This window comes from Haemaphysalis longicornis, unplaced genomic scaffold (assembly GCF_048455015.1).
Source record: "Haemaphysalis longicornis isolate Haplotype H1 unplaced genomic scaffold, Haemaphysalis longicornis Haplotype H1 scaffold_6, whole genome shotgun sequence".
NCBI classification, from domain to species: domain Eukaryota; kingdom Metazoa; phylum Arthropoda; class Arachnida; order Ixodida; family Ixodidae; genus Haemaphysalis; species Haemaphysalis longicornis.
In genome coordinates this window covers 26,848,092-26,866,482 of record NW_027526407.1, presented here as the reverse complement: position 1 = coordinate 26,866,482, position 18,391 = coordinate 26,848,092, and the positions used below count along the sequence as shown (strand labels likewise).

The following is an 18,391-nucleotide window of genomic DNA, read 5'->3' as shown; positions in this document are numbered from 1 at the left end:
GTCCTAGAATTCAAATGCATTCAGTTCTGGGTATTGGGCAGCAGGATGTCTATGTTAGGGTCATGTCTTTGTCTTCTGCCTGGCCTAGGTGTATTGTAGAAAAGGACTTTTTGTGGTGAACATGCCAGGCCTCTTTGGGTTGCGTATTTTTTCACCGTGTCAGCGGCCATCGCTTCCTCCTACGGTCCGAATCGTGATGTAATCAGCATAAATGCTGTGACTTACATCCGGAATGTGTCGTAGTAAAACAGGTAGCTTAATCACTGCCACATTGAAAATAAAAGGTTCAGTTTAGTAATGGCTTCACAGATTTCGGCTTTGATAATATGCCTGTCCATTTCGGGATTGGGATTACCAGCATATGGGTCTGCTGGCTTGTGAGGGGCTTCTTGTATGCAAAGCTCCTGCAGTTTCTGTAGTAAAGTGACCCCTCCCCTTGATGTGCGTGTAGGATGGTCAGGAGGTAGTTATGTTTGGTTACACGCCGTCCGTCCGGGATCAGAAAACTGCGGATGGTGCTATGTTTTAGGCGTATTCATTTGTACGTCCATTTTTTAGCCCAGTGCATTCAAGTGTTGGTTAGTAAGATATGCCGCGTGCTTCTTGATCACCTTGCTTAGGCGTGCTATTCGGCGGCGTAAGGACCGGTTGTGTCGCTGCCCGCGCAGCCGTTCCTGAAGGCTTCTCTTCGCTTTCCACGTGTGAAGGAGGCAAGAGTCGACCTTGTCTAGGTTCGCTTCCTCTGGAACGATTGGAGTAGCCATCGTGGTGTTTTCCTGTAAGCATTGGACCCATTTTTTCCAGAACTTCATGCCGGAGTTTTCGACTTTTGAATCTCTGCCCTTCTTATATAATGGAGAACATCCCAGTCAATAATTTTTTGTTCCCGGCCCCTGTGGCCGCGTCAACACACATGCACTCTGGATTCGTAATAGGCGGCATCGTGTCGCCTCACCGTCTGCTTTCTCGCGGCGCGCTTTTGCGATAGGATACATTACAAAGCTACATGGGAAGCACATCTGGATTGCGAATCTTTAGGGGAATAATCGCTATGGGGAAAAAGGAAAACATTCCGGTTTAAAACGCTGGTATTTTATTAAAACGGATATTCCTTTGCCCACTGCAGGAAAGCCAACATCCTCTTGACGCTGGTGATGATCGTGGGTGAATTGAAAGATTCTTGAAACGCCAAGCTTCCTCTGGTGCAAAGCCAATGTCTCCAAAGTCCCAAGTCAAGTCCAAGATGCAAATGGTAACGCCCGATACACACCCCAGGAAAGCCAACTTGCAGAATGGGTTTCCACAAAGGCACATCAAGCGCCTCAAGAGAAAAAAAAAAACGCTTCTCGTGGTCGGAATCAAACCGGGCTTCCTCGAGTGATGAAGCCGACGTCTATCCCATTGCGGCATTGCGACACGGTCGAAGCACTTCAGATTTTCCAGTTTGACTTCAGTTCAGGTTGCATGAAAGTGAGCTTCCGTTTTAAGCATCTTTCTTCTGAGAAAGGGGCTTTGGTTTTTTTCGGTGTTGCTTTGTCCGCTCTCAAGCAATTGCTGTGACTGTAGGACTGTTACCAGCAAGGGGAAGTAGAAAGTTTGCTCCACGGTAACCAGCGTTGTGTGGTATACCACGGCCGCTCGATCAAACGCACCGCTTTATCTAGGGGCCGTGCATAGACCAGCAGCGGAGTCTTGAGGACCGTGGGACATCGTCTAGGCGGATCCCAATACGCCGGTAAAATTTTGATCGCTGCTATGCTAAATGCTTCCTTTCTCCAGCATGTCTGCCTTTGAGATGCCTCCTCCTCCCTAAGGACTATCTTTTCTAAGGACTATCTAAGGACTAGCTAACTTTTTGGTATCAACAAGCACGAATTTGCGACGCATGACTGCCGGGCTTCAGACACTGCATGCATGCGCCCGGGCCAGCACGGCACGAAAAAAAAATTGTTGAAGGCCGAGCCCCGCTCGGTCCCGAGAAAATGCGTTCCACCTTGCCCGGGCTAAAGTCCCTTGTCCGGCGTTTAGCTAAAACAGATGAAAGGACTTTAGCCCGGGCCATTTCAGTGCCATCCACACAATACACACGATATGCTTTTAATAACTTCACTCAAGGCAGCGAAAACGATCAACATTCAAAACTGTAATGCTCAGGAAAGCACCCTATGGCGCACTTTATAACGGGATCAGTTTAAAACTGTGCAGTTCAGTGGTACGCTGACCATTCATTAACATAAAACAATTACCATATTACGAATGCACAAGTTCATTAAAAATGCTGCCCACGTCTTGCAGATGCAAGGTATTATGAAACAGTTAGGAATTCAACAAATAAATCCAGGGTAAAACAAATTGCAAATATAAAATGTTTGTAGCAATCACATAAATTTATTAGCGGTATAATCCCACAACACGCTATTGCACTATCCTTTCAAGCCGCATGGGCCATGGACCTTCGGAAATAAGAGACCACCTCAAGCATATGTCCTCTCTAAATTACAAACAAAAAAAGAACCAAGAACGCTTAAAGATCAGCGTAGTGCAAGCTAGACTGCTCTTGCAATTACAGACACAAAAATATCATGTGCAGCGGCTTAAAAAATATCAAAACCAAGCGTGAACCACTCAACTGCAGCATAGCGGGAAGGCGCGCCGCCTCGGGATGTCCTCGGGCGGGGCACACCAGCGCCACGCGCGGCGGTTAACATGTTCGGCGTCAAGGGCGCTATGGGGAGAAGGCGGCGCTTTTTCCACTACCCAAGTATTCTAGTTCACTATACTTTGGCGATGCGCCCGCATACGAGCTCACACAAACTCGGCACATGTGATGGCTTTTATTTGATTCGGAAAACGGGCATATGCCTCTAAGCGGACGTTTACGCCCGGTGATGCCGAAACAAAGAGCTCAGATAATAGCCGCTTTAGCACGTTAGTACATGCTAAAGTCGTTTCTCTCGGAGGGCCGTGAGTGCGTGCTATATCTGCGCATAACTTTGGATAACAGAATTTCTGCGTGAACGCAAAAGGGCGTGGCTTGATCTACTGCGTTTTCTTGACAACAAGCCTTTCCATTGCCAATAAAATATACTTCGACGATCTTAGATACCCACGTTATATAAAACTACTTCCGTATAGCGAAGGACAATTGTGATGCAGCTAATTAGCGAGTAATAATACATCGGCCCGTTTCCCCGCCCTTTTCCCTCCTGAACACCAATACTGCAGCAACTGGGGAAGCAGCTGGAGAAGGCGGGTCATTCAATGAACTTCAATTACTATGACAAGATACAACAACAGAAAGTTAACTCTGCGCATTTTTGCCGTTACTGCAGAGCATAATTAGGAATTAGAATGCCATTTAAGTATAATACATACAAAATAATGCTGGTATCACGTGGTATATTTAGTTCTCCAAGTTTAGTTCCGTTCTTCTGAATCGCACCCAGTCAACCGCTCCCTGCAAAGAGGCTTTTGTTTTTGCTTGTGGAAATTAAGGGGGACTCACCCGTGAACATTCTTATCGCACTTACTACTTCATCACCCACGGACTTAAAAACCATCGTGCACCAATACGAATAGTTTTACAAATACATACCGATGTTTACAACGGCCTAGTTTGCTTGTTTTATATATATATATATATATATATATATATATATATATATATATATATATATATATATATATATATATATATATATATATATATATATATATATATATATATATATATATATATAGTGCGCGGTCGCTGTTCTTAGGACCAAACGAGTTAGTGGCAATAAAGCCTTCTTCAACCCTAAACCACCAAGGTCCATCGTCCTATCGGCGACATTCTGGTGGAGGTGCTGGGTACGTTCACCCGACGTCCAGCGGCTCTCGGCAACCCCGCGAGGCGAGTCCCATTCTAAGCCCAGGCCGGCGCGCCTTCTTGGAGAACGAGGCTCGCACGAGAAGGCGGCTGCAAGGCTGTACTCCGGAGTTCGGACTGCTACCAGACGGCCCGAGGACCACTGTATCTTCCAGGATGACGTCACAGGCACAGCAAACCGATGCACCTTTCTTCCCCGTTGTGCACTGGCCCATTATTCCAAGAAAACTTGCCCCATTCCACGGTGATGCCTTTGAGGACGTCGATGACTGGGTAGATCAGTATGAACGGGTGGCTCGTCACAACGAATGGACCTCAGATCATTGCCGGCAAAGCTTCTATTTCGCACTAGAAAATACGGTCCGGATATGGTACGAAAACAATGAACGATCGCTAACCTCGTGGGAGGTTTGCAAGGAGAGACTGCTGCGAGCTCTTGGCAACCAATATCGACGGCAATAGGCTGAAGACCTCCTTCAACGCCGAATCCAGGGCCCTAACGAAAGTCTGATCAGCTTTGTCGAAGACGTACTTCGGCTGAGTACCCGCGCCGACCCGCAAGCTACTGAAGAAAAGTTACGCGCATTGATGAGGGGCGTGAGAAGTGACATCTTTGGTGGCCTTGTTCGCAATCCACCAACAACAGTCGAGGGATTTGTGACGGAGGCAACGAACATTGAGAGAGCTTTGACAGCCAGGAACGATCACTACCACCCAATGACAGATGCCCCGACGATTTCAGCTTCTGCATCGGCCACCTTCTCACACCATGCATCCGAGGGATACATCCGGGAGCTCATCATGGACGTTGTTCGAGAAGAGCTCCAAAAGCTGCTGCCGTCTTCGAATTCGCCAGCTTTTATTTCTCTCGTTCAGACTGTCCAGGAGGAGGTGCAACGAGCTCTTGTTCCTGGTGGCCTAGTCGATGTAACCCCCCAGCGCCCGGCCACAATCTATGCTGCCGTTACCAGCCAACCGCAGTTGCTTAGTGCTGGGCCGGACATGAGCACGCCGCAACGAGAGAGAATTGCCCATACAGGCTACCAGCAACCTAGGCAGCAGCAGCGTGGGCCCCGAAAGACGGATTTGTGGAGGACGGCCGACAACCGCCCACTCTGCTTCCACTGTGGTGAAGCCGATCACGTGTACCGCCGGTGCCCATACCGTGAGCTTGGGCTTCGAGGGTACCGTCCCAACGACCCACGTCCGAAGTATGGCCAGCAGCCTCGAGAAATCGAGGTCTAGCTTCGACGCTCGTCTCCGCCGCGCGAGGAGTAGCTTCGCCGCTCGTCTCCGCCGCGCGAGGAATACTTTCGACGCTCGTCCCCGCCGCGCGAGGACAACTTTCGACGTCCGTCCTCGCCGCTACCCCCTACTGTTCGAGGAGCTCGCTCGCCGAGCCCTCATCGCCCCACCTCACCTCTTCGACGATCTCGCCGTGCGAGTCAGTCTCCCGTTCCTCACCAGGAAAACTAACCCCGGCAACCCCTGGAGGTGGTGTTGCCGATGTCGAAAATGGTGAAGAGCCTCCACGAACGTCGCGACGCCCGGACCATAACGCCGACAATGCGCATGCCGTTTCAAATAACCTTCACATCATTATCGACCGCCTCGACGTGACCGCGCTCGTGGACACCGGGGCAGACTATTCCGTCTTGAGTGGGAAGTTATCTCGTAGCCTGAGAAAAGTAACAACGCAGTGGGACGGTCCCGACATGCGCACCGCCGGAGGTCACACTGTGATGCCGATAGGGCGTTGCACCGCCCGCGTCGAAATCAATAGTGAAGTGCGCCCGGTGAAGTTCCTCGTACTGGAGAACTGCTCCAGGGACGTTACCCTTGGGATAGACTTTTTGACCGAATATGGCGCCGTCATCGACCTAGGCACGAACAGGCCTACGCTTCGGTCACCTGCTCCTCTTCAAGATATCCCACCGTCGACGGCAGCACCGGTACGTGTCGTAGCCGATCACGTGGAGCTGCCCCCGTGCTCCAGCGTATTCTTGTCTGTACAGGCAGACATGGCAACTAGCGGAGAGGCCCTGATCGAGGGAAGTGTCCAACTCCTTCTAGAAAAGGGGGTCGGCATTGCTCAAGGCATATCACCTTCATGAAGGGGACGCGGGTGTCCTTGTTACGAACTTCCGGAACGAGACGCATCATTTGACGAGAGCAATGACCGTAGCTTACCTAGAAGGAATTGCCGTCTCCATTGACGATCCTTTGCTGTCCGAACTGACTACACGATCTGCAGCCCGTAAACCAGGCTGCGCCCATCGAATTAGACGTCAATCCGAAGCTTTCGCCCTCAGAGCGGCACGGGCTATCCCAACTGCTCGACGAGTTTCGGGACTGTTTCGCTGCAGAAACCGGTGTTGGCAGGACCAGTGTATCCAAGCACAGAATTATTACTGACGACATAACACATCCTGTCCGTCAACCACCATATCGCGTTTCTCTAAAAGAGAGGGAAGTTATCCAGGAGCAGGTTCGAAACATGCTCGAGTACGACGTTATTCAACGGTCCTCAAGCCCCTGGGCCTCGCCGGTTGTGCTTGTAAAAAAGAAAGACGGAACATTGCGGTTTTGTGTAGATTATCGCCGATAGGACAAACTGACTAAGAAGGACGTATACCCCCTTCCACGCATTGATGACACGCTTGATCAGCTCCGTCATGCTCGTTACTTCTCGTCTATTGACTTAAAGAGTGGCTATTGGCAAATCGAGGTTGATGAGCGGGACAGGGAGAAGAATGCATTTATTACACCAGACGGCCTGTACGAATACAAAGTTCTGCCGTTTGGGCTATGTAGAGCACCGGCAACATTTCAGCGCGTCATGGACATGGTCCTCGCAGGCCTGAAATGGCAGACCTGTCTTGTTTACCTTGATGACGTCGTCATTTTTGCTTGCACTTTCAAGGAGCACTTACGTCGGCTGAGAGCCGTGCTTGAAGCTCTGAAAACCACCGGCTTGACACTAAATCCCAAAAAATGCCGATTTGCTTACGACCAGCTCAAATGTCTTGGCCATGTCGTCAGCAACGAAGGAGTACGCGCTGACCCAGAGAAGAACGCTGCAGTGAGAACTTTCCCGAGACCATCAGACAAAAAGGCGGTCAGAAGGTTCCTGGGCCTTTGCGCCTACTACCGAAGTTTCATTTGGAACTTTTCCCACATTGCCGCCCCACTAACCCACCTCACGGAGGAAGATGATCCGTTTGAATGGAAGCATGAGGAACAACAGGCTTTTGAAGGACTCAAAGAAGCGCTTCAGACAACACCTGTTTTGGGGCACTTCGACCAGGAGGCGACGACAGAAATCCACACTGACGCTAGCAACAAGGGGCTTGCTGCGGTACTTATTCAAAACCGGGATGGCGCTGACCGAGTCATTGCACATGCGAGCCGCGTGCTCTCTAGGGCGGAGAGCAAGTACTCCACTACTGAGAAGGAGTGCCTCGCCGCCATTTGGGCTATCACTAAGTTCCGCCCTTATCTTTATGGGCGCGCGTTCCGCGTGGTCACTGACCACCACTCCCTATGCTGGCTGGCCAACCTCAAGGACCCGTCTGGCCGTCTAGTACGGTGGAGCCTGAGGCTACAAGAATTCGACGTAACTATAGCGTACAAGTCTGGGCGCAGGCACAGTGATGCCGACTGCCTCTCTTGGGCTTCCATGGGGTGTGGGCAGGCTGTTACCGACGACGATGACGACGCCTTCTTGGGAGCAGTCAGTAGTGCGGACATGGTGACACGCCATTGGAGCGACCCTGAACTCAGGCAGGTGATCGCCTACTTGGACGACCAATTAAGTGCTGTCCCTAGAGCCTTCAAACGTGTGCACGCGCTCACTCTTCGGGACAATGTCCTCTACAAGAAGAACTTTGCGGGTGGCGGTCGCTCGTGGCTCCTGATCGTGCCGGACAATCTACGCATGGAGCTTGTTGAGAGTTGCCACGATGATCCGACTTCAGGACACCTTGATTACACCCGTACGCTAGCGCGGCTAAACGAAAAGTATTATTGGCCTCATCTTCCCAAAGCTGTACGTCAATACACCCGAACATGCCGAGAATGCCAGCGGCGAAAGAGGCCCCCAACACGCCCTCCCGGACTTCTTCAACCGATTGATCTGCCAACGGCCCCGTTCCAGCAAATTGGAATGGATCTAGATCCATTCCAATTTGCTGGAACGGGGCTGCTAGGTCCTTTTCCTTTGTCGATCGCACGCAACCGCTGGCTAGTTGTGGCAACGGATTATCTGACCAGATACGCCGAAACCAAAGCCTCTCCATTCGCAACCACATCGGAAGTACCTGCTTTATTTATCCAGCACATTGTCCTACGACATGGTGTAGCAGAGGTTCTAATCACCGACCGCGGTTCCGCGTTTACAGCTCAACTAACGCAAGAAATTCTGCGCCTAAGTCGCACCAGCCATCGTAGAACTACCGCATACCACCCTCAAAGAAATGGACTGACAGAGCGACTGAACAAGAGTATTACAGATATGATTGCGATGTACGTCGATGTGGAACATCGAACATGGGACGAGCGTTTACCTTTTGTACCCTTCGCGTACAATACTACGTTTTCTCCGTTTCACCTGGTCCACGGCCGGCAAGTAACCACAATGCTGGATGCCATGTTGCCCCTCCTGCCCAGTGATGATGCCCACGAGGACGCTCGGCTAGTCTCTCAGCACGCAGAGGAGGCCCGGCAATTATCCAGAATCCGAATTTCCACCCAACAGTCAGTCGACGCTGCTCGCTACAATCTTCGTAGACTTGACGTACACTTTAGTCCTGGAGATAACGTGTGGGTCTGGACACCCGTTCGACGCCGTGGGCTTAGCGAAAAGCTCGAAAAAGTTATTTCGGGCCGTACACAATACTGCGCCGTATCAGCGACATTAACTACGAGGTACTACCGGGCGCAGTGCGTTCTTCATCCCGAAGACCTTTACGTCCGCACGTTGTACATGTTGTGCGCCTCAAACCCTATATTGTTCGCTAGCATTCGAGCGGTCACTTCCAGAGTAGCGCATTGCAGTTCGCATTGGGACGATGCGTTTTTGAAGAGGAGGGTAATGCCGCAATCATTATTTTTCATTGACACGGCGCATGGTCAACCCCCCACTATCATCATCGACTGACGGCCAGAGGAAGACGACGTTGTTTGCGCTCGACAAGCGCGGGGTCGCTGTTCTTAGGACCCAACGAGTTCGTGGCAATAAAGCCAATTCCTTCAACCCTAAACCACCAAGGTCCATCGTCCTATCGGTGACAATATGTGGATCACCCTGTTTAACTGGAAATTACATGGAACCAGATTAGGAGTGTAGCACCGCGTGGCACCTTGCATGGCATCGTCTTCAGTCTGCAGGTTTCCCAATATTTTTGTATTTCATACGAGAAACACACTTATCGGACTGTCTGCACCCACTTAAGCTGAAATTTGTCCCGAACAACAAAAAGTTCTAGGATATCAACGGCTCAGATTGCCGCCGAGCAACATGCGGCCGACACCATTCTGCGTTTGCTGCCCTTCGGCAGGCAAATGCTGAGCGATAAGATAGCAATACGTGGCGGACCATATAGGTGCCGTAACACCTATATGGTGCGCTATATACAAACAATCAAACGCAGGGAAATAGCTATTTTCAAGTACTTAGAGAATTATGTCCGTGTTCTCTAAATGATTCCGGGCCATAATTAGAGGTAGAAAATTCTGTCTTCACTGCGAATCTTTAAATTTTCCGAGCGTGTTGAAAGAGGTTGTAATCGGTATTTGAGCTTATGAGACGTGCGGCCTCTTGCCACGTGACGTGAAGCAGGGAGATTCTGTGTATGGATATATAGTTAAGATGTCTGCCCATTAAACGAGTTGAAAGTCAGTGCTTGTCCCGTTCAATTCTTTCTATGTGTCCCTGTTATTTCGCGCTGTTCCCCAGGATGGCCTTTTGCCACGCCGACTGCGTGTGGTCCCGTTCGTGGAGAAGCGGCAGCGCGCACTCCTTAGCATTGCACTCAGGAGACTGTGAACCAAACACTGCGTGTCTTTAAGTTTGCGTGCTGCAGCAGTGCGCACGGCATGACTGCGCCGTATTCAATCCATCTTGAGCCACTCGTCGTGTGAGGTTAGCAAGGGGCCTGGAAAGCGACCGTCGGCCGAATAGGCAGGAAACACCGTCGCTAAGCCGCCAGCCGATGAGGAACGGACGCAGATTTTGGCAAGCAACGACGGGTGCAGATTAAGACCTCTTCTAGACGGCGTTGAGTTTCAATAAACCCCCTATTGTGTTTGTATAGAGTCAATGAAAAGTCAATTAAAACTCATCGTTAATAGACTGTGCTCATTAAAAAGTCAACAAACTTTGTATTGCAAAACCTCAACCAACATTTTATTGCCTTCAAGACATTGAGTTTTAATACACTTCATATTGCGTTTCTATAGAGTGAACCAAATCTCCCATCTTAAAAACTGCGGCCAATATAAAATCAATGAACTTTTTATTGCAAAAGTGCAACATGAATTTTATTGCTTTCCCAATATTGAGTTTTAACAAAGTTTGTAATACCTTTCTATAAAGTCGTTTGAACTCCGAATGTGTGGACTGTGGTCATTAGACAGGCAATAAAGTTTTTATAACGAACACGCAACAAGAATCTTATTACCTTCATTATGTTGAGTTTCAATAGACTCTGTATTGCGTTTCTATAGCCCACCCACGGAGGTCTGGTAGCTTATCGGTGCATATATGTGGGGTGCTATAGCGCCGCCTGCCCCGCCTCATCAACCGAGATCGCGCGATGGACGTCCCATCACTTCGTCTTGGGAGCACGTGGGAGCGGTGGCGCCTAGGATGGCGGACATCACCGCCGGACTGTTCGAGCCCCTGCAAAGCTCCTCTGTTAAAACTTGCCAGAAAACCTGACTCACAGGCAACAGGATACTACGACTATACTCAATAAGAATTTTATAGAAAGGTAATAGAGATAAATTTAATAAAAACTCATCAGACATTCTGTTCAGACCTAGCTCATACGCAACAGGTTGTGATGACTGGGCACAATAAGAATTTTGTAGATATCTAACTGAGATAAATTTAATAGAAACCCGTCAGAAACTGTATTCAAAGCTGACTCAAACGCAACAGGTTAATACGACCATACTCAATAATTTTAAGAAAGCTAATCCAGGCAAATTTAATAAAAACTCATCAAACATTCTATTCAAACTTTATTTACACGCAACACGATGTTACGACTATACTCAATAGGAATTTTATAAAAAAATTAATTGCCATAAATTTAATAAAAATCCGTCAGAAACTGTATTCAAACCTGATTTCCGCGCAACAGGCTGTTGCGACTGTACTCAGTAAAATTGCATAGAAAACCTGTTGAATATATTTTATAAAAACCCCATAAGAAACTCATAAGAAACTACATTCAGAATCGATAAGGCCTACTGACTTGGCTCTATAGACTTTTAATTGAAACACGGTGGCCAATTTGTAATGGAAACTCAATTGAAATATTCTATAGAACGTTTACAAAATGTTTATAGGATTCTTTTGAGCAACATCTATAACAAGTTTATTAAATCTCGGTAAAGATTTTTATGAGGGTCCCGACGTGATGCAGTGGTTAAAGCGCAAGAAAATAAGAAACCTAAAATATACACCGCTGATGAAAACAATATTTCATTTCAAAACCGGAAAATTACCTAACAAAGTTACAAAGGTATGTCTCATCGCGCGTCATAACGAAATTAGGTAAAAAAAACCCAGCACATTCAAGGCGGCAGTCCCTGCCAATTTTGTTTGCGCAGTTTCCAAATAGGCGCCGTAGTAAAGATACTTCCAAATAGCTAATGAGTGAAACAAGCAAGTTTTTACGGTGCGTGAAGTAGTGTCATCACTATTATATTTTTGCTTGTCTTCCCCTCGACGTAACGACGCCAAAGGCCTAATATGCAAGGCATAACTATATCTTAACGAAAATAATGGTCCTGTTAGCAAACATAAAATACGTGCAACTCAGCAATACCCAAATTACCTAAATTGTCATGAGGGAAAACTGAGAGCTTTGTATACCACACAGCGTTGTTTACCAAGGAGTGAATTTCCTTAGCACGGGCTCTTTTACTTTTGCTTCGTCACAATAGTCCTGAACTAAGTGGCAGCCGCAGCTTGGGAGCGGACAAGGGAACACCAAACAAAAGAAAAGCCTTAGGAGCGGGTGTGCTTTTTGACATAATAATTTCCCTAGAGATTCACACTCCGCATGTGCTTACTACGTTCTTTATGTTGCTGTGGCTGTGTAACGTTTTCTATCGCAAAGGTACCCCGTGGGAAACCGAATAGGCAGGCAACACCGTTCCTCCCGTGAACACCTGCTGATGGAGCGCAACAAGTCACGTTTCAGGGCGCGTAGAATCCGCGAGCCAAACAGCGGTGGATTTGGTCCCCACTGATGTCTGTAAGCGGCTATGTAACTATATAGCGCCGCCGTGCAGCCTAGCGCTGCCCTTGGTAAAGTGTCACGTCCAGTCTGACACGTCAGCAGAGGGACGATTAAACATATTAGATAAGGCGGTGGGGACAGTGGGGAGGAGAGAGAGAGCGAGAGAAAACTTTTACTGCCACAAGGGCTAATGCGGGGGAGGGGTGCTGACCGAGGCCCCCGGTTACTTTGACAGCCCGAGCGACGATGGCTTCTTGCAGCGCGGCATCGGAGAGGCCCAACGCTGTCGCCCAGTGCTCACTGTTTTGATATGGGGGGAATGGATTGTGGGGGCATTGCCAGCGACGGTGATCCATTGTTTAGACCGTCCCACAAGCGGGGTAATTGGATATTGCTGGGAGAGGCCTTTGCCCTGCAGTAGGCGTAGATAGGCTGGTGATGATGACAAGCGGGGAGTGGGTGGAGGAGCAGGGCACTTGTGGTGCAGGCGGGGGAGGCAAGGAAGGGAAAGCACCTCTCTTCGCTTCGCGACAGTGCTCCTGCGAGGCGCAGCCATGCGATTCAGCCTACGCCGTCGTGTGTCTGCCTCTTCAGCAAAACTATGATAGCCAAATAAACTGCTAAATCGAATAAATAAGTATCTTAGAAGAGCTGACCAGATAGCCTCTTTATAAATTTTATAAGCTGTATAAAAAATAAGTGCCCTTTTACTTCATGAAGAAGGATGACCAGCGGGGCTGCACGCAGACGATAAGTCCGCGACAAAAAAACACGTAGTAAAAACTTGGTGTGGAGACAGATTCGTCCTAGCGGGTGATTACCGTATTTTTTCAAGATACCTCACTGAATTGAGATGTACAGAGCATTTACCAGAAAACTGGCTTAGCAGCAAGATTGAAGTTTGCCGAGGCGACTCAATTTTGACGCTTGGCTTCGGCTTCCTGCTATAGAAATTCGGGATTTGGGCGTCCTTGGTGCAGCCACTATTTGGCTAGCTCCCGCTGCCGTTCACGCAGTAACGAGTGCATAGGGCGAAAGGGCACACGCCGACAATGTACCCTCTCCTCCCCCGGCACGCACTCTGATTGGTCTGCTCCCATCCCGGTGAGACTGGGACGCTGTCTGGCGGTAGGGTTGGGAACCTGCCCCTGCGTAAAACTGCTTGACAGACGACGAGGCTCCACTTTGGACAGCTCCACTGTTATTAGCAATACTTGATCAGATTGGAAAGTCATTTTTCTCTAGCCATGGTAGCACTGTAGCAAATAATTCATAACAGAAATAGAGCTAATACTGTGAGTTAGAATGTGTGTTTTGGAAATGCTATTGCCTCTTCTTGTTTTCGGGCAGAGTTTGACGTACGGGTGTATGATCATCACGAACTCTCATGCTGCTTTATTGTGCAATGGTTTCAGGGATTCGGCAGTGATGGTGAAACAGAAGATACGTCTTCAACTTCCGGCAGCAGTACATCAGTTAAACCAGCATGAATAAAAGGGACAATGGATTTGCTCAAGGTCGTTTCTAGCATTCCGTTCAGTCAGAATGATAACGAATGTTGAACGGAATCGAAATGCGCACTTAGCGTTCTGTGCACGCGGACCGCTCCGCATGAGTGCTAATTAGCCGTTCGGACAGAACGAATTGCCACGGGCCACTTTTCGTCCGTTGCGGCGTCCTACCTTGCGGTCAGTTCTATCGAAGCATACCCTGGTTTGTTAGGGTCTAGTAGCGTGCTGGGAAAGCGTCCGGTCCGTGATTGTGATAACAGTGGTAGGTACGATTCTCGCAGTAACGAAATTATATCTTAGTATATCATTACGATACATTGGGAAACGTCAATAGCCCAGACTTAGTCAACACTGTTTATCACTACTGCGGTATTCGATGGCTCCGCTGACATTTCGCATAGCAAATCAGCTCTCGCTCTTAATATTGAGATGAAAATTGCTAGCTCATTTAATATTTGAAACATGTGTTTTTACCTTGCGTATGGTACCAAACGAGTTTGTCTGCCGCCAACGCGGCAGGGTGGCGGATACCACGGTTATTGCAGTATCAGCGCCTGCGCAGCGGTGGCTGCGACGGACAGCGGTGGCTGCGACGGACGCAAAATCATCATACTAGGCGACGGACGCCCACCAAAATAGCACAGAACTAACGACTTTTATGTGCGATTTTTCGTTAATAGCTAATCTCACACTCTCGCAGAAGCACACGAAGCACAGCTCTAAACAAGAAATGTCGCATCGAAAACAAGAGGCAGTAAGTAACAGCATACCAGTCCTGATCAGCACAAGCGCCCTGGACACTAAGGCAACCACAGTAGCGTCATCGAATTGTACCATACAGCACGGCTGTAGAGGCCTTATGCAAATAAACTATCACAGAAACAATTCAAAAAGTAAACTAATTGAAGTGACAGTCTCCCACCCTACCTGTAAGTACCTGCAGCTGGGTAGTAAGAACGCTTTCAAAGTACACATGAAACACAAAAGAGTTCAGGTAAAACAGTTTATATTGACTTCCAAATTATGTAATATGCTTTCGCAACGCAGCCACTTTAATTTTCATTACTATCTGCCCTCGCCCACAGGGCACACATTGTACAATTACAAGAATAGTACAAATATTCATGGCTATAAATAAGTTACACACAGCAGAAAGGTTGACAAAAAATAGGAAGAAAAGCAAACATGTAAACTCAGGGTACAAGCACAAGATAGTTATGCAACTTGAAATATCGCACATTAAAATAATTCGGTGAAAACCAACGCAAGAAAAGTGTGAAAACAAAGAAGTGATTGAATGGTGGTTATAAAAACACAGCAAATTTACGAAACTAAATAGTTCACATGTAGTGAAAAGTTTGTCGAACAATAAAACAAAAGCACCTAGGAAACACAGAAATGGTGTTGAGTGGTGGTTGTGAGTGCCATACAAATTTAAGCTACCTTAAACAAACCAACATCTAGGGAAATGGTTATGATCTATAGAAAAGGTGTGTATAAAGAAATGACTGTACGGCGGTTACAAGAGCAGTAGAAATTTACGTGATGAAATGATTCCCACTTAGTGAAATGGCAGGACAACAATAAAACAACAAAAAACTTTAGAAAGAACTTATTGAATTCTGGTTAGGAAAAAAAAGTTACACTATTTCAATATTTCACACAAAGTGATATGATTTGGGAACAAACGAACAAACGGGGAGCACGGCAATGATTGAATATTAGTTACAAGAAGACAGATTTACATGACTACGTGATTCACACCAAGTGATACGCTCAAAGAACAATAACACAAAATAAAAACGCATGGAAGCACGGAAATGATTCAATGGTGGTTCAATGGTGCATGCCTCTATCATCAGTTATGGTAGGGAATTCTAGAACAGTTTGCGTTCTTCGTTATGGTGCCAGAAACTGCCAAAATAGTTGCAGACCGGATTGGTTGGAAAGTGAGTAAAAATTTAATGGTTCAAAGGCTGAAAGAAATTTAATACCGGTTCTAACCATATAAACTAAGAAGCCGCAGGTTGTCGACAAAGCTGATATTTGCGCAGGATGTGACTGACAATAAAAATCTGGGCCCTATACATTGTCTAGTGAAAGAATTTGATGTCTGTAACTACACGAAGATATCTAGTTACACACAATGCAGAACGCCACTCGCAGGTGGAAAAAAGCGTGTTTCCTGTTTCTTAAACCAGGAGAAGTCCTGCGCCAAGTTGACCGTCAACAGTAGCTTGAGCAGGCGCTTTGTGCAGACTGTTGCAGTAGCACCTCCCTTGCAAGCCAGTTCATCAATCTTGGCATGGGTACAGGAAAATCTGTGTTGTTAATACAGATTTTTAAGACTGGTATAATACAGAATGGCCGCCTACCATTGTCCCTGAAAAAGACTATATGACAGCTGCATCCTACCGGTACTCGCCTACGGGGCAGAAATTTCCAGGCTAACTAAAAGGGTCTAACTTAAATTAAGGACGACTAAGCAGGCAATAGAACGCTAGAAGATGGGTGTAACATTAAGGGACAGGAAGAGAGTGGAGTGGATATAATTTAATGTCAGCACTGGCACTATAAGGCAACCTTAACACTATGACAGCTAATGTGAGGTACCACTATATATAGGAACTATATTTCGTGAATGGGGACTCTGAAGACATTTTAGCCCAGCTACAGGTCCCGTCTGAACTTGCAAAATATTTTTCTGTGTCTATCCTAACCGCTTGGTGGATCGAAGTGACAATATATACACGGATGAAGCCATGTCCACAAAATGTGGTGAAAGAAAACATGCACAAACCCGGACAGCGTCACTGCCATGGACGTATACTTCCTGCAGCAGAATGACGAGGTGGGCTAGTTGGTATATATGCATAACTAAACCTTCAAAAAGCACATCACTGAAAAACACGTCATGTTGTCCTGTTCGCTTGTCCTGCTAGGCCTAATTTTAGTTGAATTATACGTTGTACAGCAGGAAGCATCAAAGTAGTGCTAGAAATTTTTACAGCACAATCACATTCACACATAGTCTAAGTTGCACCAGTCAGCAGCCTGCAACATGTAAGTTATTAGGAAACGACAGGCCAGACACCAGAATCATACTCTGCCTTAAACCTGCGAAATCCCAAATGCTGTGTCACTCTGATCACCAAGGTGTGTTACACACTAGATTCATTTAGCTTAAAATTCCATAAGTCACAGAAATTTAACAGCCATTTTTGAATATTTTTACTAGGTTCTGAAAGGTTAATTTACGTTTGCGATGCTGCAGTAAGAGTACGAAGCACAACCAGCGCTGCTCATACTACTGTACCAGTTACGACATGCGTGTAGTTCTGACGTTACAAATAAATTCGGGTTACATACACGTTGTTCATTCCAACATTTCATGACCAAACTGAGCGTTCGAAAAGATTGAACACTCAATCGAAACGTGAAAAAAGCATCCAGATGGTATTTTATTCTAATGCTGTACTCTCGGAATTCACTCGATTTATTATTTCATTGTAATGCTGCACGCACGGCAATCATTCAATTTATGGTGCACGTTTTTTACCCTAAAACTATTATGACGAAAATAAACGGCATCTGCATAAACGAAACAAAAACCAACATCACGCTAAAAGTACACGATGTGCGTGTAACGCATACACGCTTATATTCGCACACGCACCTATATTCCCACTCTCCAGCTTTCCTTATTTCATTTCATATTAAAACATTCGCCTAGCAAAACAGGACAGAACACAAACACTTCACCAAACACAGGGCTAGAAATTGCACGAGAATTGATTCCGCTTACAAACGCAGCAGCCAGGTACAAAGGTCTACCCAACGTTTATAGATAAACGTTGGGTCTACCGACAAACCTCCGCAACGCACAAAGCGAGTCCCTCAAATCGTTAGGGATAACCGCTTACGCGTACCGAAGTTCGAGAGCAACTCTGTTACGTTAAATATGTATGACAGGGGGGTAAAGCGAGCTCCGAGACCGTACGAATCGTGGGCGCTGACATGATACAATTCCCATGGCCAGATCAATTGTATTCAGCCTTCTAAAAATTTCTGCCCTAATTATTTAACTAAAACAAAGAACTGAAGCAAAATAGTTACAAATTATTGCCTCAGTAATTAAAACTAGCTTTATAAAAAACTTTTAGTGTAATTAAGCTCTAATTAGCGAAGAAAGAGTAAGTGCGTAGTTCAGTTTTGGTTTCGATTTTTTTTAAGTGTGCTAGGAAGTGGTGAGGCCCTTGCGCCTGACTCGCGCAGTGTGTGTGTGCAGTCTCCGGCTCAGATCTGCGTGCGTGCAAAACGTATACAAGTTATACAACTCGGATGCCCGCGCTGAGCAAGTGCCCCCCCGGGCGCTTGCGAGGCTGTCATTCTTTCTCCACGTTAAGCACCCTATCTATTGCCCCTCAACTGACGCCGGAACAGCGATTCCGATCTGACCTTGCCTACCGCAAGTTCACTACAGGCAGAGTCTTTCAATGCTACAGGCTACGGAGTGGCAGCCAGCGATCGTTCCC

The 18,391-nt window shown here is 47.1% G+C and overlaps 1 protein-coding gene across 4 annotated transcripts in view; it reads left to right on the top strand.

Moving 5' to 3' along the window:
* LOC144141447 (rab-like protein 2A) overlaps window positions 1-13,861 on the top strand; it is a 135,469-nt gene extending 121,608 nt beyond the window's left edge. For 3 of the 4 annotated variants that reach the window (XM_077673003.1, XM_077673004.1, XM_077673002.1), the window contains exon 8: window positions 13,761-13,861. In XM_077673003.1, the coding sequence (XP_077529129.1) occupies window positions 13,761-13,835 (75 nt within the window). In that variant the 3' untranslated portion in view covers window positions 13,836-13,861. Of the gene's footprint in view, window positions 1-1,126; window positions 1,253-13,760 lie in introns of all 4 variants that reach the window. The other variant, XR_013316605.1, reaches the window with a different exon arrangement.
* Window positions 13,862-18,391: the final 4,530 nt, after the last annotated feature.